General features: G+C 42.2%; 1 protein-coding gene across 1 annotated transcript in view; it reads right to left on the bottom strand.

Moving 5' to 3' along the window:
- Positions 1-7522: 7522 nt before the first annotated feature.
- Positions 7523-27428, bottom strand: part of PITPNB (phosphatidylinositol transfer protein beta) — an 82521-nt gene continuing 62615 nt past the window's right edge. The window contains exons 9-12 of the mRNA XM_001379939.5: positions 15749-15859; positions 15311-15433; positions 10822-10907; positions 7523-9492 (exon numbers count right to left, since the gene is read on the bottom strand). Coding sequence (XP_001379976.1) covers positions 10860-10907; positions 15311-15433; positions 15749-15859 — 282 coding nt within the window. The 3' untranslated portion in view covers positions 7523-9492; positions 10822-10859. The remainder of the gene's footprint in view (positions 9493-10821; positions 10908-15310; positions 15434-15748; positions 15860-27428) is intronic.

Here is a 27428-nt window from a genome sequence, read left to right as displayed (position 1 = left end):
CTGGGTGATCCTGGTTAAGTCACTCACTTCCACACCATGCTCTGGTTTCTTTACTCAGGAGTCCCCAGGTTTGTACCTTCACGGTAAAAGGGATGAAAGATTCCCAGAGTCACAGACAAGGCTCATGAATTCGAATCCAGACTTAGCTCTCTGTCTGTTCATTGTGTGATCCTGGACAAGTCACCTTCCCTTTGGGAGCCCAGGTCCTGACTGGTTAAATGTGGAGGTAGGGCTGGAGGGTCTCTACATTCTTTTCTAGCTCTTGCATGGGAGGCAGTGTGGTGCCACGGAAAGAATATAAGACTTGCAATCACAGAATTCTAGGATTTCAGAGTTGGAAGGATGTCAAGTGGCCAGTCCAACCTGCTTTGTAATACAGCTGGCAAGTGGATCCAGGGCAGAATCTCCGTGTGTGGCCCCGAGAGACACCTCCCCACACTAAGCCTGGGCCGCTGCATCTGGGAAAATGCCATGATTGACCGAGATGGCCTTCCCTGTTCTAAGTCCTCTTCTGGGTCTGACATCCTCCGTCCTACCACTCTTGCAGATCTGTTCTAAGGCTCCCCCAGATCTGATAGTCTACGTTCTAAGGATCCTTCCTTTGCTGATATCCTAGGAGTCGCCCAGAGAGTCTCAGAATCCCTCCAGTGAGGGGAAACCCTCTGCCCCTGCAGCTTTGTAATCTAGGGGGAATCCTCCAATTTTTACCAATCTAGGAGAGTCACCCAATCTCCTAATCCCCAAAGAATCACATTTTAGGTTGGTTTAAACTCTAATCAGTTCTGTGGAAATTCGGAAGTAGCCAAGAGCTATAACTAGGCAAGTCTGCCCCATGGGGGAACCCCATAAAGGGTGCCTCCCTCCTATCAATGTCAGCTCCGGGAGGAGGACAACATGACTCCTGTAACTTAGGGGGCAATTTGTTATGGAAATAAGACATTAAAATAAATATAAAGAATAAAAAATAAAGATAAGACATTAAAATAAAAAGAAGGAAGGAAGGGAGAGTTTGGACTTTGGGACAAAAGGCAGTGCCTTGCGATGAAAGGATAGACTTGAGCCACTGACTTTGTGGATGAAGACATTTGGACAGCAGGAGGCCTCTGCTGTAGGAAGGTCCAGGACGATGATGGATGAGAGCCCACCTGCCATGCCGCGGTCAGGGTTCCCTAATTTTCAGCCCCCTGGGGCACAGTCCCAGATGCTCCCCACAATTGTAGCTCTCAGATGGTTTCATAACTCCAACAGGCAATATAGGAACTTTAAGGTTTAGAAAGCATTTAAATCTATTATCTCATTTGATCCTCATGACAATCCTTCAAGGGAGGTACTTTATCGTTTAAGCCAGTTTATAGATGAGGAAACTTGCTTTGAGAAGTTTAATGACAGCTGAGGAAAGACTTGAACTCAAGTCTTCCTGCCGCCAGGAGCATTAGGCAATCCAACACACCACCCAAACTCCTACAAGCAGAGCAGATCTCTCTGCATTTATTCCATTTTATAAACGTTGACCCAATTGTTCCCTCTCCGGCACGTATAGAGAAAGAGCCAGAGGTCAAGAGAAGTAATCTGATCAAAATATCTATACTAGCAGCCCCAGGATTCAAAGCCAGGTCCTACCATCAAGAAATCCTAGGAAAATATGCTGGAAACACTCTACTATAATGTGATCAATGGTACCCCAAAGCTCTGGCGACACCACTCCTGAGGATCTTAAGAGAAAACAGTCCACCTGGTATCACAATCTGGAAACAATTCATATTTCCCTTCTTTAAGCAGTCACAAAGAAAGACAAGTCAAAAGCCCAAGGTTTTATGGGGGCAAGTCAGGCAAAAACAAAGATGGATGAAAAGCCTTTGGCCCTTCCCAGACAAGGGGCCAACCACTGAAGCCTCAGGGATGAAGAAAAGCAGATGGAAAGTAGTCAACTACAGCTGTGGGGAGAGACGGACAAAAGAAAATGCCAGGTGGGGCAGAAGCTTAGGGGGCATCTCATCCCATTCTTCCATTGTTTAGATGAGGAACTGAAGTGGAAACCAATGAAGTGGCTTCCCATGGCCATGGGATTGGTTAGCCCAGTGGACAGAGCCAAACGCAGAACCCAAGTCTTAATCTTTCATCTGTCCTATAATCCCCAGCTTCCTTCCAGGTCAAGCTCATGTGCCATCCATGGGAAGCTTTTCCAGATTCCTTTGACCTTCCAAGTATTCATGTTCTCTCCTTCCTCAGCTGATCATGCCCTCTTTGCCATGCGGTGACTCCTCAAAGGCAGGAATTACCTTCTGTCCTGTCTTTGTGCCTTCAGCCTCACGCACGTTTTGACACTGCCTAATATGTGCTTTCTGGATTGAGTGAAGGGGACCGTGCTTTGCAACTTTGAGAAATCCTATACTACTGAAACCAGAACTTCTTTGAGATACTGGCATTTCTCTTTTAATACTGAACAAACAAGGGATGGGCATGTATACACATCTCTACAGCCCACAGAAATCATGACAATAACAAACCTACTAAGGACTTTGGACGAATCTACAGTCTTTGAGAAAACTCCTAAAATGCCCCAAACAATGCCTGTGTACAAAGCACGTGCCATTAAATCAAGCTGTTTGCATCTCCTGTTCTTTGTACCTCCCAAGATAGTTTTGAGGTTCAAACAATAGGAGTGCCCTTTCTGAATGTTCTTTGGAGTTCTGTTCTGTGGAGCACATCCAGGAATTTCTGTTCTTTGGCACGTTTTATCTGCCTTATAGAACTGGGCACAACCACCTTCAAAGATTTTTCCGATCTAAATCTAAGATGCAATAGTGGGTCCAAAGGGTCTGCTCATCATCTTAAAGTATGGTATTGCTGTCCAGACTTTTCACAGAGGTCCTCAGGAACTGTCTAGTTCAACCTATATCTGAATAGAAATCCACTCTATGATGTCCCCAACAAGGGACCATTCAGACTTGACTTGGTGATATCCTGTAATTGACAGTCCTTAGCCCCTTCTGAGGCAGTCCATTCCATTTTTGAACAGCCCTAATCATTACTAAGTTGAGCCAAATACTATCTGCATCTTCCATTCTCTCCGAGTTCTGCCTTTTGGAACCAAGCTGAACAAGTCTAATTTGCCTTCCAAATGATTACATTTCAAATGAAGCTATCCTGTCCCTGAACGAACGAGCATTTCCTAGTGTGGCTTCATTTCACAATTCCCCCCCTTAATTCCTAGTTTGACTTCTTTAGACCCTAATTTCCTCAACTCATTAAGGATTGAGAACTTCTGCTTCCTGAGACTCAAAAGCAAGATCTCCATCACCAACATAAGGACATCTTTCATTACAACATTCTATTTAAGCCAACACCCAGTACCTAGTATGTGCTAGGCAGTTTTAAGCACAAAGATAGATAATCCAAAAGAGAGGACAAAAAAATCCTATCCCTCAGTTCCTGCCCTCAAAGAGCTTATATAAGACCATTTTATTTATGGAAGGGTGGAGAAGTGGTTTATAATTGTTGACTTTCAATTGTTTCGTTCATGTCCAATTCTTTGTGACTCCACTTTGGATTTGCTTGGCAAAGATGCTGGAGTGGTTTGTCATTTCCTCCTCTGGTTCATTTAAGAAAACTAAGGCCAACAGCATGAAGTGACTTGCCCAGGGTCACACAGCTACCAAGTATCTGGGGCCAGATTTGAACTCAGCAAAATGAGTTTTCTTGACTCCAGGCCCTGCACTCTGTCTACTACACTTCCTAGCTGCCCTGGCTTATAGAGCAGATGATAAATGTATACAAGTTAATTTGAGGAAAGAGAAAGTATTAACACCTACATTAATGAGGATGGAGGAGTGGAGAGTGAAAATGAGAAAAGACTTCCTGACTGAATAAGAATCCAACGGGTAGAGATGAAGCATTCTAAGAACGGGGCTCAGTAGTAAAGGTAGAAATGCATAGATATGGAAGCTAGAAAGAACCTTCCCATGTAGTTAGGCTAGAAACGCATAGGAGGGGGCAGTGATGTGAGGTAAGGCCAGTGAAGCAAGATCAAAACTTGAATATGGGAAGGGTCCTTAAGAGTTGTTTGGCGGAAAGATAAGAGAGCAGATGTGCTTAGGGACACATTGCTAAGTAGCCAGTAGTGCTAGGATTCGAACTTCAATTCTCTGGGTCCAAATCTAATGCCTTTTGGAGCCAGATTATGGAAGCTCTTAAATGCCACATTGAAGAATTATTTTATCCTCCAAGCGATAGTGATCTAGTGAAGGCTTTGGAGCCAAGAAATAGTAGCAGCTATGTGGAGACTGGAGAGAGACCAATTGAGAAGCAATGATAATAATGCATATGGGAAATGATGAGGGCCTCATCTAGGGTGAAAGGTAGATAAGAAAGGGGCAGATGAGAGAGCCATCAGAAGTAGAAGCAATTCAACTTGGCAACAGACTCAGGGGGTTGAGGATGACTATGGATGACTTTATTTTGGACATATTTAGACTCAAGGTGGTGTTTGGACAGGTAACTGGCTGGGAGTGGAATGCCCCGGAATTAAGAGTGGATCCAGTTATTTAGAAGCTGTCTTGAGGCCTCAAGATAGCCTTAATGCACACCTGCCCTTGAGAATGAATAAGGAACCATTAAAGGAAGTCAAGTGGAGTGCCCCAGAAGAATAAGAAACACAGAATCACAGCAGTCAAGGAAGGAAAATGCAGAGAGGAGTAGTCGATAGCAACAAAATAAGCAAAGGAGCCAAGGGCAGAGACCGAGAGAAGGCCACCGGTTCCCTGGAAGTGTAGTCTTGGTAGCATGGAAGGGTCATGGGAAAGGAAGGTGTCAGGTGGCTGTCAGGTCAGACAACTTTCTTGGATTTGGGCAGTGAAATGAAGACATACAAATGGAGAACTTGAGGGGATGGAAGGGTCGAGTGAATTCTTCTGGGGAAGAATTGGGTGTTTGATAAATAGCAGTAAAAGAACCAGTATTAAGGGAGAGTGCTGGTAAGAGGAAGAAAACTCCAGGGAAATGGGATCAAGGGCACAAAAGAAGTTAAGACTTCACAAGGAGAGCCACTTCCCCAAAGTCTGGAGCAAAGAAAAAAGGTGGTATCCATGGGGTTTGAGGTGTGGGGCTGGAGAGATAAAGGCACTCATGACAGATGAGAAGAGAAAGGTTACGAGTGAAGAAACTGGGTCATCTGCTAAGAGGGAAAGGGCAGGAACCACAGAGAAGGCTTGAGGGAGTTTCGACATTGTGGCCGAGGGCACAGTTGCAGTCATCGGCCTCTCTCTCACTTGCAGGCATCAGTCAGGACTGGTGATGGCCTGGGATGCAGTGGATGGCCTCGGGGGCTTCTATGTCTAAGCTCTGGGTGCTTCATGCTGTGCTTGTTTCAGCCACCTTCATGGCTACTGGACAAACTGTTTTCATCTTCCCATTCCACCAGGGAACATCTTCATAAGCTGGGAGTGGACATTCCTCTAACTCGCCCTCAAACTGGTTTAGCCCATCTGCCTAGAAGTTCTACCCAGGTGTGGCCACCGACTATGCTACAACTTCTTGGAGCCACAGGTGAGAGTTGGGTGCCAAGCAGACATCAGAGGCGGATGAGCAGCCTTGAAGAGCCCTCACCTCAGAGGTTAGTCCGCCCTGAATATCCCCATACCTGCCAATTAGGAAGGAGGGCCCAAGTGAAAATGAGAACATGAATTTGCAGTGTATGCAGGTAGTCAGAAGGGTTGTAGGACCTCCTCCAGGGCAATGGAATGATCAAAGAAAGTGAACAGAGCAGGTGAGGCGAGAGGACTAGAAGAGTGGGAACTACAGGAATCAACAGTGGGCAATGCACAGTTGACCAATTAACTATAGGGTCAAGGTTAAAGAAGGAACAATAAGGGCAGGATGAGAGATTAGAACAGAAGGGGAGTTAGGGCTCTGGAGATCACGATGACGAAGAATGGGTTTCAGAAGAAGTCACAGGGTGTATCATAGGATCATAAATTAGAGCTGGAAGATACTTCAGGGGCCATCAATGCCATTCCCTTCATTTTACAGATGAAAAAGCAGAAGATAAGAGGTTGTTTTACACAGGGTCATAGACAGTAAGGGCACAAGGAAGGATTTGAACTCATCTCCCTTGATGCTGTGCCCAGCCCTCTATCCACTCTGCCCACAATTAAAATCAGTTTCAGTTTTGTAAATGAGAGTAATGATGAGATCTAAGATATGCCAATCCATGGGTGGTGGAGGTAGAATGAAGACACACACAAACACTGGAGGTTTGATTAAGATCAGTGTGTTCAAAGGGGCATTAATATGTATGTCAAAGTTCTAAATATTTAACTAAGCCTAAGTGGGAGAGGGAGTGAGAGGGAGCCAAGATCTGCCCTGCTTATAAAGAGTCATCTGGAGGCTGCTGCTGTAAAGATTGGGACAGTGATGGTAGCAGAGGTAAGGTGTGAAGTGGAAATGGGGAGCAAGGTATAAGCCAACTCCTCCTCATGGGCCGAAGTGCCTGGGAGCGTGAAAGACAACAACCAGCACTGAAAAGGGGGGACCCAGGGACATCCTGTCTTCTGGAGAAAGCCAGGTTCCTATGAGCACTAGAGCATGGAAGTATGGTGGGAGATGGGAACTTCCCAGCCATTGGGACACTGAGGGGCTGAGAGGACTGCATAGACTCAACTGTCACCTCAAACACCAGGGCTGCTACTTGGACATACTACACAGGCCACAGTGCCTTTGATGCCCTGAGGTTCTGCAGTAAGGCCTGGAAGTGGATCTGGAAGAATACCCATTGCTACTGCTGAAAAGAAGGGTCTGAGGAGGAACCTGAGGATAGGTGGGACCACCCACCCACCAGCAAGGAGAGCTGATGGCAACTCTCTAGAAGAGGGAGATAATTCCCTTTGGTGGTCAAAGGGCACCATGAGCTGCCCGCTGGTCCATCCTGCATCTCCTATTGGCGTGAATACTTGACATCCTCCAGCTGACATCTTGTTAGTTAGTCTGAGTTCTTAAAGAGAAACTGAAGATCCCTCTAAAAGTAGAACAAGGGGAAGAAACAAGATACTCCTGAGGCCTGAGCCAGACTTTTGGAGGCAGATACGGACGTTCTCAGGATTTCCTTGGTTTGGGGCATGAGTGTGAGATTCCATGAGATCTCTCCCAAGATCCACCTAACTGACATTTCAAGGTGTGGGGCCCAAACGGCACAAGGACTACATTTCCCCGGAATACCACGTTGTCTGCTAATAACTACCAGGAAAAGAAAAGCCGTGTGGGGTACTCAGGATTTATCCCCATCATAACAAGGTGATAAAAAGTGAAGGGAAAAAGCAGTTTAAGAATGACTATTTATGCTTTGCAGACATGAGTAACTGGCACTTGGGGGCCAGGTGTGACAACTCTATGTTGAAGAATAGAGAGGAAAGCAGAGCTCTTTTGAAGCACACACAGTGCTCCTGAGCCAACAGTCAAGGGGAGCACTGGACAGCACCCCCAACCCAACACCACAAAGTGAAAACAACAACCCAAGTGGAGACGGCAGTGGCAGTTTGTGATCAAATTTATTTTCGGTTCCAATTTCAATTACTTTGCCTTACTGTAATTTACACAAGAAACTGTAGAGTAAACGAGTTATTTTACAGTCACTATACGATCCCTCCAATTTCCACAGCGAATCAAGAAAACATTAAAATCCATGCGTCAGGCGCTCCTGTCCATGCGAGTGCACGCTCCCCACGATGCTGCCGATGCCAAGGAGGATTGAGTCCATGAAATGGAAAGAGCCAGACCTTTATCCCACCAAGTTAGCAGCAACCCTCATCCCAAACCATCTTGCTGTGACCAAGCCCGTTCCCAAGAAGCACGGAGAGCAAACATTGGTTTTCATCCTGAGTACACACAAGATGTGTGTAGGTGGAGCTGAGGCTGACAGGACAACATGATGCAAATCGTCCCCTGGCCAGAGCATGGCGATCGCTTCAACGGGGGACAAAAATCACTGTGGGCAGATGCAAGGGAGCTAGCTGAGCCTTCAGCACATTAAATGACCGGTGTCATTCTTCTACTGCAATGGGGGCACGTTTTAAGTGGGAAAGAGCATGATTTTCAACATCAAGGCTTACACCTTGTCCTACACAAGCTTCTAGGACTAAGAAGAGAAAAAAGTTGGAATCTGACAAAGAAACCTGATTAAAAAAAAATCTTACTTATGTATTGTTCCTAAAATAACTTCTTTGTTTCTATCTAACAAGCATTTTAATAGGTGTCTAGGAGAGGCCCTGGGTGAGTTATTGTCTTTAAAAATCCTGAAGATTTGAGGACAGTCTACAAAAGGGTTGGAATTAAACCATCATCTTCATAGCATGTCTTCGGACAGACCACAGAGACCCGTGACTGGCCACGCGCTACACTTTCATCTTATTGGAAAGTGAACATCTTTCTTTCTAAAATGTATTTTCAACATGAAAAGAGCTAAAAGTCATCATTATATTCCATTGTGTAAGTTGTGAGAAATCGAGGCCGTTTGCATAGTTTCCAAAATGCAATTTCAGAAAATAGTCATTTCAGACACAAGAAATTTGACTCAAGGGAAGTGCTAGACTTCCAACTTCTCTACTGAGCCTACAGTAATTTTTATTGAGACTAAATACTATTATCACCCATTTCTTTTGTGCCTAACAGGCTCTGAAATGTTTATAGTGTTTATTATAAATCACAAGCCAGCGTTACACCCCCCCCCTTTTTTTGCCAGTTTCTGATGTAGAAAAATACTTGAAATTTAAATGTACAAAAATCCAATAAAAACAGGTACATTTTTTAAGGATTTTTTTTTCTTCAAGGGCAAGTACAAATTAAATTATAGCCTGATTCCTTACTCACAGAAATCCTCAAAGTTGGCTGTAAGATCGTGACCATCCAGAAATAAATAGCTATAAATACATTCATAGTTTACATTCCAGAATCAGAGGGAAAACAAAAAATTCAGAATAAACTTTTGCTTTGGGAGTCTGTTTACTTATGAGTCTAAAATAGAAAGTTTTTAACAGACATTTAAGAGAACAACAAAAAAGTATATATTGGTCCACAACTTGACATCCATGAAACATACCAGCTAGCATTACATTGTAGTCAATTCATCCATTAATGGCATTACTCTGATAATTATTAAAATCTGCTTCAGGTATATATAATGAAAATATTTTCCTTTGCATTTTTGCTGTAGGTACAGTACTCTGGAGAAATTGTACGAATCCCCTAAGTAGATGTATGTATGTATGTACATATATACACAAGTGTGTGCATCAGTATCTATAGCTCTACACGTGTTTTACATACAGCTACAGATTTACACACACATATACATATATACACACGTGTTTGGATAGCGGGACATGTGTACAGATCGTCACACGCACACGTCTGTGAAACGTCAACACTGCAAATCACTGGTCAGATCCCTCCTCATTCTTCCTGGGCAGCACTGGTTCCCCTCACTTGACCTTGATTACGTAACTGTAGGAAAATGGAAAGAGAAGGGTTGCAGAAGGGAGGCGAAATTCAGTTTTAAGCACTGTAAGACTTCACATCAATTTTCCAGAAAAAATGCTTAACGTGGCAAAATCTTTATCAGAATGTCAATCTGAACTGAACAGACTGCTGCACTTTAGAAACCCAATTTAAGATTTGTCTTATTAATGGCATAACCTTGTCCCATTGGTGGGAGGAATTAAGTGAATTCATCACTGAAAAGGTCACTGATCTTTGCAAAAATTTCACCTGAGTGACAAAGTGGCAGACAGAAAGCTGTACAAACAAACCGTGGGCAAAGCCAACGCGTGGTGAGGGCAGATTCCACAGCAAGAGAGCAGGTGGCTTGGACAGAAGGTCCAGGGAGTGCAGGCCACAGATCAAGGGAGAAATGGCCCTCTCGCTTGCTCTCTCTCCCCACAGTAAACATCTCCTTTAGAGCAATGCCACAAACGAGCCCCTTTTGTGTTGTCCTATTCCATCTTAGTGCTTCGAGTTGATGGCTGCTCCATTTTCTCAGAAGTCATGCATCCCTTAGTAAAGAAATATGCTTTGGCTTTCAATGAACCACCACTCCTAAGACTACAAAATGATTTACACCGCAAATGACAAATTCAACTTACAGTGTAATTACAAATATTGGAAGCTAACTGAGAAGCTGAGGGATTTAAGAAGTTAGGATTTGGGACAACAGAGAATTTACGAGGGAAACAGCTGAGATGGTCCACAATGGAAGGTAGAGGGGGCTGCTTTGTCACATCGAAGTGCTAATTATGCAGGAGCACGGTAGAAAGAACTCATGGGGGACGTGGCAGGTAACTGTATCAGCTTAGAAAGCACTCAAAGGCACCAGGATGTCGGGCAAAGTTGGGTGGCTTCAGAAACACGGGACCTAGGTTTGAATACCAGGTCCGCCAACCCATTACTGCTATGACGTTTAGCAGGTCACTTCCCCTCCTTCCCTGAACCAGCGGCTCCTCATTACTGCTTCGAAAAATGTTGGCTCCCAAGTCAAGGCCTCGTGGAATTCAAACACAATTGGCCATCTTCTAAATATGAGAATGAGTTGATTACTCATTACTCAATTATCTGTCTCAACTTGGGCCACAGAAAGGTCTTTATATGACAAGAACTGAAGTTCTCAGAGTTCTAATGTTGATTTTTTTTTCACTTTTAGAAATGAAACCATAAGAATATTCACTATAAAGAGAATCTCTGCTCACCAAAAACTCTCCATCACCAGAAATGTGGGGATTTGGGGAAGATGGATCAAGGGGTGGGGATGGTGTCCTGTTCACCCAGCCCTTCACTTACACAGCTTGATACGGCCTCTGACCCTACAGAAGATTCATCTAGACATCAGCAGCCGTTGTGCCTCGGACGGAACCCTTCTTACGCATCTAAACGTAAAATAAAACCGTGAGCTACTGAATCACAGATTCTGCAATTGAGGTTAGTAAGTGAGAAGGCAAAGATGATTGCAGCACAGTCACATCCACCTAGGGCTCCCCAAGATAGGACTATGTGCTCAAACAGCATGACAAATAATTAGCTGTCTTTGAGTACTGAAGAGAAAGGCTCACAAGCTGATGGTGTGAAATTATTTTACAAATAGCCCCAGACTCAAGAAAATGTCCACCAAGGTTACTTGAATATCCTTAAAAGGTAGGACTAAACCTCTGCACAGCTGCTGAAGCTATAGAGGAAGAAATGGGCTTTACAGCACTTGGTGCTCTTAGGAAAGAAGCAGAAGGGGCAAAAGAGATCAGGAAGAAAACTAAGAAAACAAGGAAGAACTAGAGAAACAGATGATAGGGCCAGCAAACAAGTCATTCAGCAGTAAATAAGAGGAGGCTGAAGAAGAGAAACATTCAAGTGGACCAAGATGTACTGGGAATAGTAGTAACGTGTCAAGGATACTTAATCCCAGCCAATGAAGGAAGAGGACAGATAGGAAATGGAGCAAAGATAATACTATCTTTTTTTCCTTTTCTTAATAAAGGCAACACTAATTAGGGCAAAAGATAGAAGACAAGGTGCCATGCTCATCTAAAATAGTGAGCTGCTGCTAAGCCTAAAGCCAGAAGCTCACAGGCTTTCTGAGCTTGGCCATCTCCTCCTCCTCCTCCCTGGACCCTTTCTCTGGGGCCAAAGCCCATCCTGAAAGAAATGCCCTCAGGTGCCCCATGCTTCATCTGTGGATGCTTGAAGACACATTATGTTAGTACACAAACTAAGAGTGAGAAAATCTAGAGTAAAGCACTCTTGGCATTTCTTTGAGCAGTACAGTAAACAAGATTTCACATTAAGGTGATCAGCACTGAAGGCATAGAAGTTGTTCAATAGAATTTTTTTTTTAAACCCTTACCTTCTGTCTTAGAGTCAATACTGTGTATTGGCTCCAAGGCAGAAGAGTGGCAAGGGCTAGGCAATGGGGGTCAAGTGACTTGCCCAGGGTCACACAACTGGGAAGTGTCTGAGGCTAGATTTGAACCTAGGACCTCCCGTCTCTAGGCCTAGCTCTCAATCCAACTGAGCTACCCAGCTGCCCCCTTCAATAGAATTTTTGAGACATTTAGCAACAAAATCTCTACCACCCCACTCCCCAGCATCCGCCCATATCCACATAGAACTTCTTCTATTTTACAGAATGAAATGTAAACACGAAGATTTCAGCTTAAATAGATCTAAGAGCTACAAGAACTTCCAATACACGGAGCTTCTGGACAACTACTTGTCTGTCTCACAACATTCCTTTTACTAGTTAGAGGAGTTGTTAATAAATAGGCAGTCCCCAATAATAAGCAATCCGGCCCAATGGTCAGCAGCTGCTGCCACTATCAGGAGGGCCAAGGTGTTAAACAACAAGCCACAAAGCTATCTTGAAGGTTTTAAGGCATTTGTGGGATGAGAAGTGGAAAAGGGAAAGCTGGAATACCCTGGCACTGACCTTAAAGGAAGAGGATCTGCTTGAGGATCAATCCCTGGTCCACAGGGCCTTCTTGCCCCTACTTATCCATCCCCTACTGCCTCTTCTTGAAGGTTTCTTGCCTTACCTGCTTACAAATGCCTCAAGTTGCCATGGAAAGGAGGCTTCTATGCTTTGAGTTGTTATCCTTACCTTATACTGAGTTGGTTCAATCACATTAATTTTCAAACCTCTTGCAGTTCTTTACATATACATGAATTGGGAACCATTTATGGCAGAAATGAGGTGACTAGCTGGGGGCAGTAGGCAGGGGGTAACTAGCACTCTGTAGAACAGAAATGGATATGTTCTGAACAGGCTAAAACACTGGGCCAAATTAAGTGTGACATTAAAAAGGGATACTTGGGTTTTAAACAATCAATTCCATGTGCAAAAGATAGAGGAGATTCAATTAGATGGCAGTTTGTCTGAAAAAAGATGTAGGGATCTAAGGGGACCACAAGCCCCAATATGAACCAACAGTATGGCATGGTAGGTAAGAAAATTAATGCAACCTTAGATTGCATTTTGAGGCATAACATCCAAAACTAGAAAGATGTTGGTCATGCTGGGTATACGCCAAAGATCAGATTACATCCACATTAGATTCCCTTTTTTCAAAAACCCTTACTTTCTGTCTTAGAATCCACACTAAACATCAGTTCCAAGGCAGAAATACAGTAAGGGCTAGGCAATGGAGGTTAAGTGACTTGCCAAGGGTCAAATAGTTAAGAAGTGTCTGAGGTTAAATTTGAACCCAGGTCTTCCTGACTCCAGGCCTGGTACTCTATCCATCGAATCACCCAGCTGCTCCTTTTGAATTCTTTAAGATTATAGAAGGGACATCAGAGATTATCTCTTTATACTACAAATGAGGAAGCTGAGGAAAACCTAACAAGAAGCAGGAGTATTTTGATTTGGTTTGGGAAGACCATTGACAAACAGATGAAGACCAGATGAAGGAATTGGAGGTGAAAAGATTTAGAAGGAAAAAGATTATCTGTTTTTCAGTCATGAAAAAAAGAACCAAACTTCTGTTTGGTTTCATAGGGAAGAATCAGGAATAATCAATGAAAACTGCAAAAAGACAATTTAGAATTTAGGATTGGCTTAAGAAAAAATTCCCAACATTTCAAGACAAGCCAAAATGGAATGCACTGCTCTGATAAGACAGTAGTTTTCCCCCTCATTGCAGGTGTTCAAGATGGGGTTGAATAGAGGGAATTAGTCTTCGAGATATGGACCAGACTGGATGGCCACTGAGATGCCCTTCCAATTCAACAATTCTCAGTGATTTGGGGAATGTATCTCGGCCTCTTTATGCCTCAAGAGATCTTCTTAGAAGGTAAGTTAGCTCCTAAATAAATCGGAGAGGCTGGTATTTGTGATGGGGTAAAGGGAGCTCCCAATGCAGACAACATCATGAATCCTTCATCTATTCATGCATCCTCAGTGTCTAATACAGGGCCCTGCATACAGTAGGTGTTTCATAAATGACTATCAAATTGAATTATGTGTTAAGCAGGCATTTGTGGGTTGGGCCAAGGATGTAATCACCCTATATAGCACAGTTTCTAGAAGAAAAGACTCTTGAGTTCCAAAAAAGCACTTGGAACACAACCCATTTGTAATCTAGGGATTGCTTGTAGTTTACTTTATGTGAAGGGTAAGGTTAAGACATTTTATTGCCTTATAAAGGAAACATTTCCAAGGCCTCTATAAGGTCCGTGTAAAACTAATTAGAAGCAGATTTTCCTTAATTACAAAAATCCTGGCAATTTAAAACAGCATCTTTAGCTTCCTTTTCTATTGTGCAAGAGAAATAGAAATCACTTCCGTTGTCCTATGATGAGATGGTATTTCTAAACAGTTCTATTAGTTGGCATATCTCTGGGATGACTATATGGAAATCTCCTGACACTCACTACTATTACATCAGGGCCTCAGCAACCCAAGCAATCCTGACTTCCTGCAAATCTCTAGTAGGGACTGTCATATTGGATGAAAGGCCACTGTGGAAGTCCAGAGATATATCCAGAGAGATGATCCTCCCTGTAGGTGTGAATGCATGCATTCCCAAGATAACATTAAAGAGTCTGAATAATTTCAAAATGTAGGATGTACTATTATCCTACCAAAAAGAAAACTTGGTTTCTTCTTAAAGCTTATTATTAGCACCTACTACTAGCAAAACTAAAAAAAAAAATCTGAATTTGAAAAGAAAAGATTGGGTTTTCTTGAAATATGGGGAGAATTTGGATTCAATGGTCTGAAAGATAAAGAGGAGAGGGAAGCATAAATATACCGAGATTCAGGAAGGCCCTAAAGGGTATGGAAATCCACTGAAATTCTACATTTCCGAAGTCTGGATTTGGGAAGGACCTTATACAGACTTCCAAATGCTAGGTGGCTCAGCAGATTGAGAGGCAGGAAGTCCTAGATTCAAATGTGGCCTCAGACACTTCCTAATGATATGACCCTGGACAAATCACTTAACCCCATTGCCTAATCCTTAGTTTTTCTGCCTTGGAACTATTGCAAGAATATAGGATTTAGCTCTTTGCTGCAAAGCGGGAGGAAGTCCTACAAGGCAGGAGCAGGAAGTCCTTGAGAGCAGAAAGATACTATAACAGTACTGTTTCCAAGATGAAATGTAAGGGATTTTAAAAAAGGGGAAGCTCTTCCAAAGATAGCAGTAAGAACTCAGCCCAAGCGAAGGAACTTCAATCTGTTGTGAGTACTCTGAAGGCCAGCGATCCCTTCCCTTCTACAGCACACCAGCAACACACATGAGCAAAGACAATGGAAAGAGTTCAAGAGAGAAGGCACTCTTACAGCTTCCAGCTCTTTCTGTGTCTCATCTTCCATTTTTCGAATGTCTTCCATGGTCAGGTCAAACCACTTGTCAATCCAACAAAAAAGCTGACGGTGAAAGTTGGTAAATATTCTTTTTTCTTGCTTTGAAAAGAAAAGAGGCGACAGAGAATTACCATTGTGGCAGCTAGGAGCAGAAGTGCCCATTTAATTACATGAACTTAAAAAAAGCTCAGACATTTCCACCCCCAAGACCTCAAACCCCTTTGCAATGGCCATCGTGCTAATTAATAAAAGCAAAGCTCAGTACTCAAGAGAAGTGTCTGGAATATGGGAGTCCTTCACAGAAGGGCCTGACGCCCAAGTGAGGAGGACAGGACTCCCTTGGAGGACAGGTTTGGAGCCCAACTCAAACTGTTGGGCAGTCAAGGTCACACTCCTGTTCATGGGCAGACTTACTTTTTGAATAAAGTTTTCTACTTTGTTCTGCAGACCCCACCACTTGAATTTGATGGTTACCAGCTTGTAGGCACACATTTGAGGAGCTTCTGGATTATTTGCCAAATCTCTCTAGATGGGAAAAATGGAAAGGTGAAATTATTGAGTGGTGCTTGAAAAAACCCAGATTAAATGAAATTTAATTAAAATTAAAATTTTGGCCCAAGCATACAGAAGTTGTAAGTATCTAAATCTATTAAGCATTTGTTAAGCACTTATTTATTTCCCTCTCCTTCCCTGGAGAGGAAGGGAAAAAAAGGAAGTAGCTGAATCCACTAATCTTTCAAACAGTAGCCTAGGGCTGAGCTCTCTTGAGCCCCAGATCACGCTGTATACCGGCTAGTCATCAGGAATTGCCGCCTTGAGCAGTACAGGGCTCATACTGTCTATACTGTCTCTCCAGGTTCCATAGGCTTTCCACTTTATACTGCTAGGCCTACTGGAAAGGGTAGGACAATCCCTGTTCCTTCCTAGAGTTCGGAGCTCAGACCAGCACTGAGTTCCCTGCCACCAGCCCTCCTATCAGAATGTAAAAATGTAGCACAACATGGTGGCCAATTCAAGACCGGAAACCAGGACATCTGGGGCTCAAATTCCATCTTGGGCACTTTTGAGCTAGGGAGAATTCTGATCTCTCTGCCTCAGTTTCTGCATCTAGAAAAAGAGGGAATGGAGTAGTTGACCTCCCAGGCTTTTCTAGTACTAACCCTATAATGCTATGGTGATTCCTTAAGCTCCTAGAGGGCCAGTAGGGAGGTAGAACTTTCATCCATAGCTCCCTGGGGCTTCCTTAGCATTTTCTGGCACACAGAAGGCTTTCATTAAATGTTTTGTTTAGTTTTTTAAACCCTTACCTTATGTCTTAGAATCATTATTGTGTATTGGTTCCAAGTAAGGGCTACAATGGGGGTTAAGTGACTTTCCCAGCGTCACAAAGTGTCTGAGGTCACATTTGAACCCAGGACCTCCCATCTCTAGGCCTGGCTCTCTATCAACTGAGCTACTCAGCCACTCCCTTTAGTAAATATTTTTTATTCATTCACTCATATTATGTGCAGCAGGGCATCACGCTGGCAAATACCACAGAGAAAAAGAAAAGTCTGAAAGTCTATCCTCTCCTGGCATAGAGGAAACACAAGGGATTGTATACAAGGTGAGGGGAGAGCAAGCATGCTTCAGCCCAAGCACTTGGAGTTTCAGTTCAAGAGCCCGAGTTCTCATCTTCCCTCTCACTTGCCTGAGCTTGCTAAGTCTGGACTATTATTTAGATCAAACACAAATTCCACCATGCATGTGATCAGAACCGATTCAAGTCACACTAACATTGAATCCTGTACAATCAGGAATCATCTTTGTGGGTGGTGTGAATGGAACATAGTAAAATAACAAAGTCTGAAAACTAGTCCAGGGTTCCAGTATTCCTTGGTACCTTGGCATACGAAATGGAGTCCTGGCCCAGCAAGGGCCCAGGCGCGAAGACCCCCCGTAAAGACCATTCGTTCTTCAAGGATTCCAGAATGTCAGAGCTGGAAGGGATCTCTGCAGTCACTTTGTCCAGCTTGTCGTAGAGTCCTTCTGCAACTTCCCCTTGAAGACTCCACGGGACAGGAGCTCACTACCCACTCCAAATATGAGACACTAAGCCAAGCCTGCAATGCCCTATTCTGAAGTCTTCTTCAAAAGACATCGTGATGTGAGGCAACCTGAGGCTCTTAACTTGGGACTGTCAAAGTTGTTTTTGAAAACTGTATTTCACATAACTGGTTCCCTCCGTGATCCTCTACATACTTCATATGTTTAAAGACATTCGGAGGAGGTTGTAGCCATAGCTTCATAGACACAACACAAAAAAAGGCTGAGAACTCCCTGAGCAGTGGCTGGGGAGCTAATGGAGAGCCAAGAAGATTCCAGGCTCTTCAAACACACTCTTTTCTACCTAGATGACATTAGCATAGTCCCTAGTGTATCCCTAGTTTCTCTGGGCCTCAGTTTCCTTACCTGTAAAATAAATAGTTGATCTAGGAGGGAAAGGGGGAGAGGGAGCCATGTGTGCTCATGCCCTTTGTCAGTCTGGTGAAACCTCATTATTCTCAGAATAAGGTTTGCAAATGAAAAGAATGCTAAATTTCAATTAAACTTAAATAATTAAGATGGAATTTCTCTAGCTCTAGACTTCTCAACTATGCTTCAGCTGCTATCTCATTCTGGAGCTTAGTCAGCAAGGCTCTCAGATGGGGGGGGGGGGGGGGGGTGTTGGAGCTTGAGCCTCCCAGCCCTCAGAAGGCTTCTTATCTGCCCTATTGATGAGACTAAACCAGCACAGAGGAGCTGATCTGCAAAACTGGATGTGCCCTGAGGCCAAAACCTCCAGAAAAGGGTGGGGGAAGAGATCCAGCATTTTGGCTTCTCCTGCTGCCTCTATGTGGCCTGTGTTCTACGCCCTGAGCCTGGCACAGCTTTGCCCACAAGGTACTCCCTCCTGACTAGCGCCCTTGCCTGCCCAGAGGTTCCAGCCACCACTGGAGGCTCAGCACTGCAGGCAGGGGAGGGGTCTTGGAACCTTCCTTCTTCCTTCCCCTTAAGCCCATGTATTCTTGAATTCAGGCTTTTGGGGGGGCATATCTTTTAAGTTGGGTTCAGGAGGAGGGTTCCCTAGTTCTGTCCTGTTGTTAGATTTGGTTTTCAGTCCCCTCAAAACATTGTGTTTTTGATCAGTGAGGAAGGATTTGCAGAGGTCTACACTGTTGCTGTCTCTAAGCCACCATCTTGACTCCACCCCCCTATCTCATTCTAGAACTTTCCTCTGGTCTCCTCCCCTGAAACACCCCTCAACTTGGGCCAACCCCATTTTTCCACTGGATGAACCGCTCCTGGATCTTCCATTTTAGGGGGTGGCCAAGGCCAAACAACCAGCCTTCACTGCTCTTCTGGCTCTATTCCTGCCTCAGTGGTCTCTCAACACCTTGCCCCCTATCTTTGTCATCATACTCAGCTCCTTTTGGAGTGTAATGTTCCCCCATGAAACTGGAACTTCTTGAGAATAAGGATTCTTTTTCATTTTGCTCATACTTATACTTGAAGTCACTTAATAAATGGGGGGCAGCTGGGTAGGTCGGTGGCTGAGAGCCAGGCCTAGAGATGGGAGGTCCTAGGTTCAAATCCAGCCTCAGACACTTTCCAGCTGTGTGACCCTGGGCAAGTCACTTGACCCCCATTGCCTAGCCCTTACCATTCTTCTGCCTTGGAACCAATATACAGGATTGATTCCAAGATGGAAGGTAAGGGTTTTTAAAAAATAAAATAAAATAAAATAACAAATAAAAGAATGAATGAATGAATAAATGCTTCCTTCCTAGTCACAGACCTAAAACTAAGAAGTCCTGACCCCGAACTTTCTTTAAGGTCTCCTTCTGTTTTACATGCTGCCATCTACTTAAGACCAGAGATCTTCTCTTAGGTCTACTGATTTTCTGATTAAACAAATTAATGAGCCACTATTTAAAAGAGGTATTTTGGACAATAATAGAATTCTGAGATTCTTTTCAATCTAGCCAGAGAAATAGAGGGCTTATCCTTCTCAGTGAGTTTCATAAGACCACTGATGAGATAAAGAATAGCTCATGTAAGACAGCACTTTCCAGACAATAAAGAAGCCTCTTCATATAGGTTTCATCTGAAATGGAAAAAACAGAGCACAGGGTGTCCCGAAAGCCTTGGGCCTGGTCCACATCCACAAGCCTCTGGATGAAGGGGCACTTATTCTGAATATTGAGTTTCGTCATCTGTAAAATGAAGAACCTGAGGAGGTCCAAGGTCCACTCTAGCTCTAAAATGCCACATTGCAGATGTCCCTGTTGGGGGCTCTCGGCCACTGGATTAGCTTGCTCAGAAGGCAGGCCTGCCTGTCTGCCTGGCTCCTGCTGGTGGTGGAATATTTGCTCTTTCAAACTGTCAAACGCTTGTGTACAAACAACGGGCTGAAGTATGGCTCTAATTAAAGAACAAGCTAAAAATACACAAAAATAGTTCAAACAAACTCAGGTTCCAAGAACAGGCCATATACATCTGACTTCTACAATTAATGAAGTTTATACCCCTCTAGGAATTTTTGGGAGGATACTACAGTTGAATCAAACTATGAAACACTGGTAATGGAAAGATGGCAACAAGGAAGATTTGAGTCAAACCTAACTCTCAGAAAACATCCCAAAGATGAAAGAACGCCAGATGAAACAAAGATTCCATAAAATCAAGGAGAAATTTCATCTGCAACCTCTTCCATCTAGTTCAGGACCTGAAGTCTCTGTAACTACAATGTTCTCAAGTTCTAGGAGGGGACAAAGTCAACTCCAAGCTAATGGTCTAATGGCCTAGCATCCATCTAATAGGCGGCAGAGAGCAAGACCCTGACCCTAACCCAGCCACCTCATCCAGAACTATATAAAAAGGCTGTGGCAATAGTACCCAGATGCCAGTGGGAATAGAACCAAGGCTAAGTCACTTCTTCATTCAAAAATTCAGAGGGCACAGAGAATGGGCCTGGCAAAATCCAAAGTCAGAAATTGAGGCTGGAGACATGAGTAAATAGAAGAAAACTAATTGGAACTAGAAAAAAAAAAGTATTAGAACAGAAGGTGGGAAACCTTGTCCAAGTAGTGAACATCTTGAAAACAACAAAACAAAGGAACTCAATGACTCACTGAGACAACTCAAAACAAAAAGTCAAAAGTCTGAAAAATTAGAAGTGCAAATGAGGTGTTCACTATGACAAATAAGTGATCTAAAAATAAGTTTGGGGAAATAATTAAAGAATTACTCTACTCTAAGAAAAATACGAGCAAACCAAAAACCAGGATACTGGCTTTCAAGAAACCGCAAAAGAAAACTGTCCAAAACTATTAGCACCATAAAAGAGCAAAGTGAAAAGAGAAAGAATTCGCAAATCATTTCCATTAAGAAACTCCAAACTGAAAATATGCAGAAATACTAGCCAAGATCCATGGCTTCCAGGGCCAAGAGAGAAGAAAAAGTCCTAATGTCAAAGGATCACACAAGAAAGCCATGCAACTACCAAAAAGAAAAGAAAAAATGCAGATGCACCAACCTAAAGAGAAGAAAAAAACTTACAACTCATTCAGCGTTCTCTATATCACCAATAAAATCCTGCAAAAACTTCTCTCTTCTTATCTCTATCACATTTAAATTAATGATAGGCCATTAAAAAATACTTGGAAATCTACCTGCTGACAAACCCAAGAATTGTCTGAACTTCATTACAAAATACTTTTCATATGTTAAAGTCACATCTAAACAACTGGAAAAATATGAACTGTTCATGGGTAACTGAGCAAATATGGTAAAAATGACAATATTATCTAACCTACTTATTCAGTGTCATACCAATCAAACTCTGCCCAAAAATATTTTTAGAGATAGAATAAAATAATAATCAAATTTACCTGGGAGAACAAAAGGTCAAGAATACCAAGAGAATCAATGAAAACCGTGTGAAGGAAAGTAGTACCAGATCTCAAAATGTATTTCAAAGCAATAATCATCAAAATAATCTGGTGCTGACTAAGAAATAGCAGTGGATCAGTGGAAATAGATTAGTTACTTAAACACAGTGATAACTGGCCACAGTAATTTAGTGTTTGATAAATCAAAATACCCAAACTTTTGGGACAATATTGGACAAAAATGGTCGGGAAAATTGAAAAATGGTAGAGCAGAGGCTGAGAACATGCCAACATCTCACACAGTATATATACCAAGATGGGTACGTGATCTAAGCAAATTGGGGAGCATGGAATAGTTTACATTTCAGATCTATGGATAAGGGAAGAATTTAGGACTACAGAAGAGATAGGAAGCAAGCATCATAAAATGAAAAATTGACATTTTTTAAAATTCAAATTACATTCGAGTAACATGAAGGAGCTAAAGAATGATCATACAACTTCATTCTAATAGGGAGAAAAGAGACACCAACTCTTCAGAGTTCAAAGGTCAAAGAAGTAATAAAAGGAAGAAAAATGAAAATACTATACTAGAGAAGAAATAAAGAAACAATATTTTATAACTAAGGTAAGCCAGAATTAGTCACCTCACATACTTCAGGATTCCCACCCACCCCTCTACCAATACATCTATTAAAGTCAATAGGGAAACAGGAGGGGATAGGGTTAGGGTGGGCAGAAGCCTAGCTTGGACAGCAAACAGCCGTAGTTTGGAAAGCAAAAGGGCTATCACGAAGTCAAGTATTAAAAGTGTGTGTGTGGGGAGGGGGGGGGGGGGGGCGGCAAGAAACAGGGATATGGCTCTGGGTTTAATGAAGCAAGGACAGGCAGAGGCTCAGGATCAGAACACTCCAATTACAGATTACCGGGCTACACTCATTTCTTTTTCTTTCCCCAGCTTTCTTTTCTTTATTTCTTCATGATAGGGCCAAAGAGAAGAAAAATAATAAGAGATAGGGAAGGAAAATACAAGTATCAATTGAATGAACAAATGAAAATAACAAGTAACACATTGTGACTGTGATTAATTTCTTCATGTAGCAGGAATGTTGCTAACTGGACTAAAAAGCAAAATCTAACAATATGTTGTTCAAAAGAAACACAATTGGACACAGAGTTAAAATGAGAGCCTGAGTAGAATTTATTATGTTTCAGGTGACTCTCCAAGAGTTGGGGTAGTAATCATGATGGCTGTATCTAGTGATTAATGAATGGGAATTGAAAGTAGTATGTGTATGTATCACTTTCCACAGCAACTTTACAAAAATGTATTGTTATGTCTGGACAGAAAAACTCCCTTGCAAACACAGAAAAGCAGAAATGTTGAACACACAACCTTTACTGACAACAACGTAGTCAATAAAGGGAATCTGAAAATTGAAATCTAAATGGTGAAAAATGTAATCCTAAGAATGAGTAGGAGAAAGAACACAACCCAGAAGCAATGATTTTATTAAAGTAAATACTAACAATGAGACAGTATACCAAAATTTGGGGGATTAAATCAAAGTGGTTATTAGGGAGAAATTTTTTCTCTCTAAATGTCTTTCGTTAACCAGAGAGAATAAATCAAGGAATTGCACATGCAATTTTTTTTAAAAGTTAGAACACCAAAAATCCCAAAGAAACATGAAAAAAAAATTGAGAATAAAAGATTTTTTAAATCCCCTTGAAGTAGGAGCTGTTTTGGTTAAAAAAAAAAAAAACCCAACAGGGAATCCAAATTACCAAAATCAAAAGGTAAAAGAAGAATACCCAAGAGAAACAGGAAAAAAAATTTTTAACTAATTTTTTGGACCTGGATCTATGATTTTTCATTACAGTTCCCTGTGAGGAACTCCCTTTCCCAATTCAAACCAGCACGTTCTCCGAAACACGGAGTCTTGGCGAACACTACCAAGAGCACAGACACTGAGTGACTTGCCCAGAGTTGGGCACACAAAAATGTTTCAGAAGTGAACTCGGGTCTTCTCAACTTTAAAACAAGTCTCTATCTGATACACCACAATACCTCTCCTTTGCACAATTATATATCGACAAAACTCTAATTGCAAAAATAAAAAAACACGTATCATCAGAACAAGAAATAGACTTAAAATAACCCAATTTAGGAGAGAAAAAAAATTGAATATGTCATAAATAAATTACCAAAAGAAAACAACCCAGAAACAGATGGATTTACAGGTGAATTCTAGCAAACATTCAAAGAAAAATGAACTCCAACAATAGATGAACTGTTTGCAATAAAAATGAAAGAACACACCCAACCAAACTGCTTTAATGAGCAGTTTAATGAGGTCCTGATGTCCAATCAAGGGTGGGATCGAGGCGAGAGAAAGCCAGAGATCGGCACCTCTAATGAATGAGTAAGGAAATACAATATAAAATATTAGCAAGAAGGCTAACGAAACAGATTAAAGAGATCATACACTATGATATGGTTGGATTTATACAATCATAAATGTAGGGCCAGTTTGACATTTCAAGAAACCTATAAACAGACCATGTAACAAAAACAATTCAAACAGATGATTATATCAATGGATCGAAAAGATGCTTTTGACAAACTAACACGATCATGTTAAAAAACACTAAAAACTTGGGAATAAACAGATTTTTTGATTATAATAAACAGTAGCTATCTGAAATCAAGACTTAGCATTGCGTACGATGGGGAAACACTAGAGGCCATTCCAGTAAGACTGGAATAAAGTCAGGATGACTGCTGTTACCACAAACTACTGAAATAGGAACAAAGAAAGCAATACAATAATCACAGGCAAAGAAAAAACCAACAAAATATTGGGTTGTGAAACGTTTATTTGCAGGACCCTAGCAGAGGCCAACTCAAATTTCACTGAAACAATAACTTTACTAAACCCCACCAAAGCCACCAGCCTTTCCGTATATGGCTAAGAAAATTCAGCAGGAAGAAAGAAAAGAAGGCATTCTATTCACAGGAATTACCAAAGAGGTAGCAGATAGGTGGAATTCAACCACAGTAAGACACACTCAGGGCTTACGTGAATACCACTCCAAAACATGCCTCACACAAAGAAAGCTAGGCTTCAATTTAGAGATAGTCATTCTTGGCAATACGGACAGAGTCCAAACCATTCAAGAAAACATTTTGGAATTATGTCCCAAAATTTGTCTGGTGATATAGCAAGTAGGCATACATACCCCATAGAGGAAAAGGATCTTTATCGAAAACTATTTATCCCAAACCATTTTATTGTAAGGGGAAAAAAAATGCCTAAGTGATGCTTCTTTTAATGTAGCTCGGAATCGTGTTAGCTTTGTTGGCAGTGGCAAAGTTACACAGAACTTGCAATCCACTAAGATCCCTAGATCTTTTTCAGACACACTACTGTCTAACCATATCTTGCTATCCTTTTATTGAGGTTGAGTTTTTTTGGACGTGTACTATTCCAAAAGAGAAGAGTGGTTAAGGGGGGGAGGGGCAATGAGATTGGTTCTTAAACTCGAGCCCAAGATTTGACATATTGGATGCCATTTGAGGTGGGTTTTGATGGAGGAGAAGAAATCTGAAAAGCAAAGTTCACAGCTGGGAGTGTGTTCCAGTGATGGGGAGAGCAGGGGTAGTGTTTGACATGTCAAACAAAAGGCAGAGTAAGAAGAAAGTCTGACTAGGACATAAAAGGCATGTAGGAAGTTAAGCTGCAGGTGCCAGACTGGGGAAGGCTGTGAAAGCAGCCATCTCTCTTGGCTCCCATCATTACAACCACCCAAAGAAGAGCATGTGAACAATGACAAAGTATGGGGGAGGTGTTCCTTCCCCAAGGGTCCATGCACACATTTCTATAACCAGAGCACAGAATCCACAGCTGGAAGGTTCCTTCACAGGCATGGAAAGTCAACCTACTATATTGTTGCATAAGGAAATGAAGTCCATATGGATTCAGTATGTTGTCTAAAGTCACAAAGAGAAAAGACAATGGAGACAGGATTTGAACTCAGGCCTCTTATCATTCAAGGACAAAACAAAGAAGCCAGGCAGCACAAATATGTTCTCTCCAATATTCAAGGAAAAAGAGGGGAGAAAATGCTACAGACTTGGATGCTTCTCCTTTCCTTAACATTACGCAACAATTCACAATAATGCTTCCTTTGGCTCTATAATGTTATAATTCATTCTTTAAGATAAATTAATAATATCTAATATTTATATAGTACTTACTATATGAAAAGCACAGGGGCTAAGAGTTTTAGAAATATCATCTCATTTGATTCTCACTATCTTGGGGGGGTGCTTTAATTATCCCCATTTTACAGATGAGGAAACTAAGGAAAACAAGTAAAGTGACTTGCCCAGGGTCACACAACTAAAAACTGTCTGAGGCTGGATCAGAACTTGGGTCTTCCTGGCTTCAGGCCCAGAGCTCTCTCCACCATGCCACCTATGTGATAAATTTTAAGACTGTAGTCTAAAGAAAAAGTTATTAAGTCAAAACAAACAAAACCCCTGAAACATTCCTCTCTCATTCAAGAAAAGCACTGGATTGGGGGGGGGGGGTGTCAGAAGACTGAGTTGCCTTGCTTACAACCTCTGACTCTGGTGGAGGAGTCACGTAACCATTCTGAGATAAAATAGCTGATGGAAAAACGGGGGAAGAGAGTATGGAATCATGGGAAGAATGGAGGCTGGGGAATCTCAGCAACTGGGTTCCAAGTCTGGCTCTACACGACTTACAACCCGTGGGACCTTGGGTGCATTCTTGAGCCTCCCAGTCATCTCTAAAAGGAAAGGGATGGTCTCTGATAACCTCTGGACTCCCACCCAGCTTTGACTATACAGGGGAAAATGGTTCTTTGGAATAATTGTCAGCTACTCATTTCTCAATACCATCTGTTTATCTAGCCAGGCATGCAGCCTGAATGTTTCCCTAACCCCTTCCTCCTTTATACAATCCTAGCAGCAGGTCTACTTTTGAGACAAGCAAAGCCAGAAGGGAAACTACTGAGAACTCTTTTTAGGTAGTTCCTCTCTCATTCATGCCACTCCCTGGGCACTGTGGGATCCTTCTGTACCTAGATATCTCATCTCCTCACTGACCTGATTTCTATACAAGAGGGAGACACCCACGTACTGAATGAAGTGCATTTGATCAATGATTTTACATTCTGGGGCTCCAGTCTTTCAATTCTTCCACAAAAATTTGGGGGAAAATACAACTCAAACATTACCCAAACCCCTACTGTTTCTGTAGCTCCATGGCAGTTATATCAGGCTAAGGAAAAATCAAAGCAGGTAAGGACAGCTAGGCAGCACAGAAGATAGAGCGCCAGACCTGGAGACAGGTGTTCCTGGGTTCAAGTCTGACCTCAGTCACCTCCCTCCTAGCTACGTGGCCCTGGAAAAGTCTTGACTGACTGCCTAGCCCTTGCTTCTCTTCTATCTCAGAAGATTAAAAAAAAAATCAAAGCAGGCAACTAAAAAATAGGCTGACAAGCAAATACAGGAATGCAAAAATAGAGGCAAAAGTCATCTGGTTATCAAGGGACAAGATCCCTTGAGTTTTAATGAGAAGTCAAGAGAAAAACCCCCAAGTCCTGAATCACCACAACATAATTCCGATTTCAACTGTAATATCTCAAGGACTAAGCAATTGTGAAATCCCTCCAAAGTATACTTAAAGTAGTTTGTATTTTTACCAAATTCCTTAAGTTTCACATCTCTAACATGAAATGAAACCCAAAAGGCCAAATCATGCTTTTCATTTAACACTGCATATTCGGTTACTCTAAGGTATGGGAAAGAGGCCTAGGGGAGGGTAATGTATACTCAAGCGACATATTATAACCAAACAAAAAGCCGTATGTTTAGCAAGCATGGCGTGCAATCAGTCTGTATAATCCACCAGCTCTTGCCTTTCAGAACTGTGACAAATAAATATATACAAATGTGATGGGAAATGTTTTTTGAAAAGTGAGTCCTGAGGGATACTAAAAACTCAATTCTCCAGACGGCAACGCTCTCCTAGCCTTTTACTGGATGTCGACAATACACATCTACTTCTACCTCCTGAAAAAGAGGCCGGCTGGGTCTTAGATGCGTGCACATCACCTCAAGTTCCAGTTCACATCCAGCACCAACAAAG

The sequence above is a fragment of the Monodelphis domestica genome, chromosome 3, assembly GCF_027887165.1.
Source record: "Monodelphis domestica isolate mMonDom1 chromosome 3, mMonDom1.pri, whole genome shotgun sequence".
Lineage (NCBI taxonomy): Eukaryota > Metazoa > Chordata > Mammalia > Didelphimorphia > Didelphidae > Monodelphis > Monodelphis domestica.
Note: the sequence above shows the minus strand (reverse complement) of the source record. Positions and strands in the feature narration are given on the sequence as shown.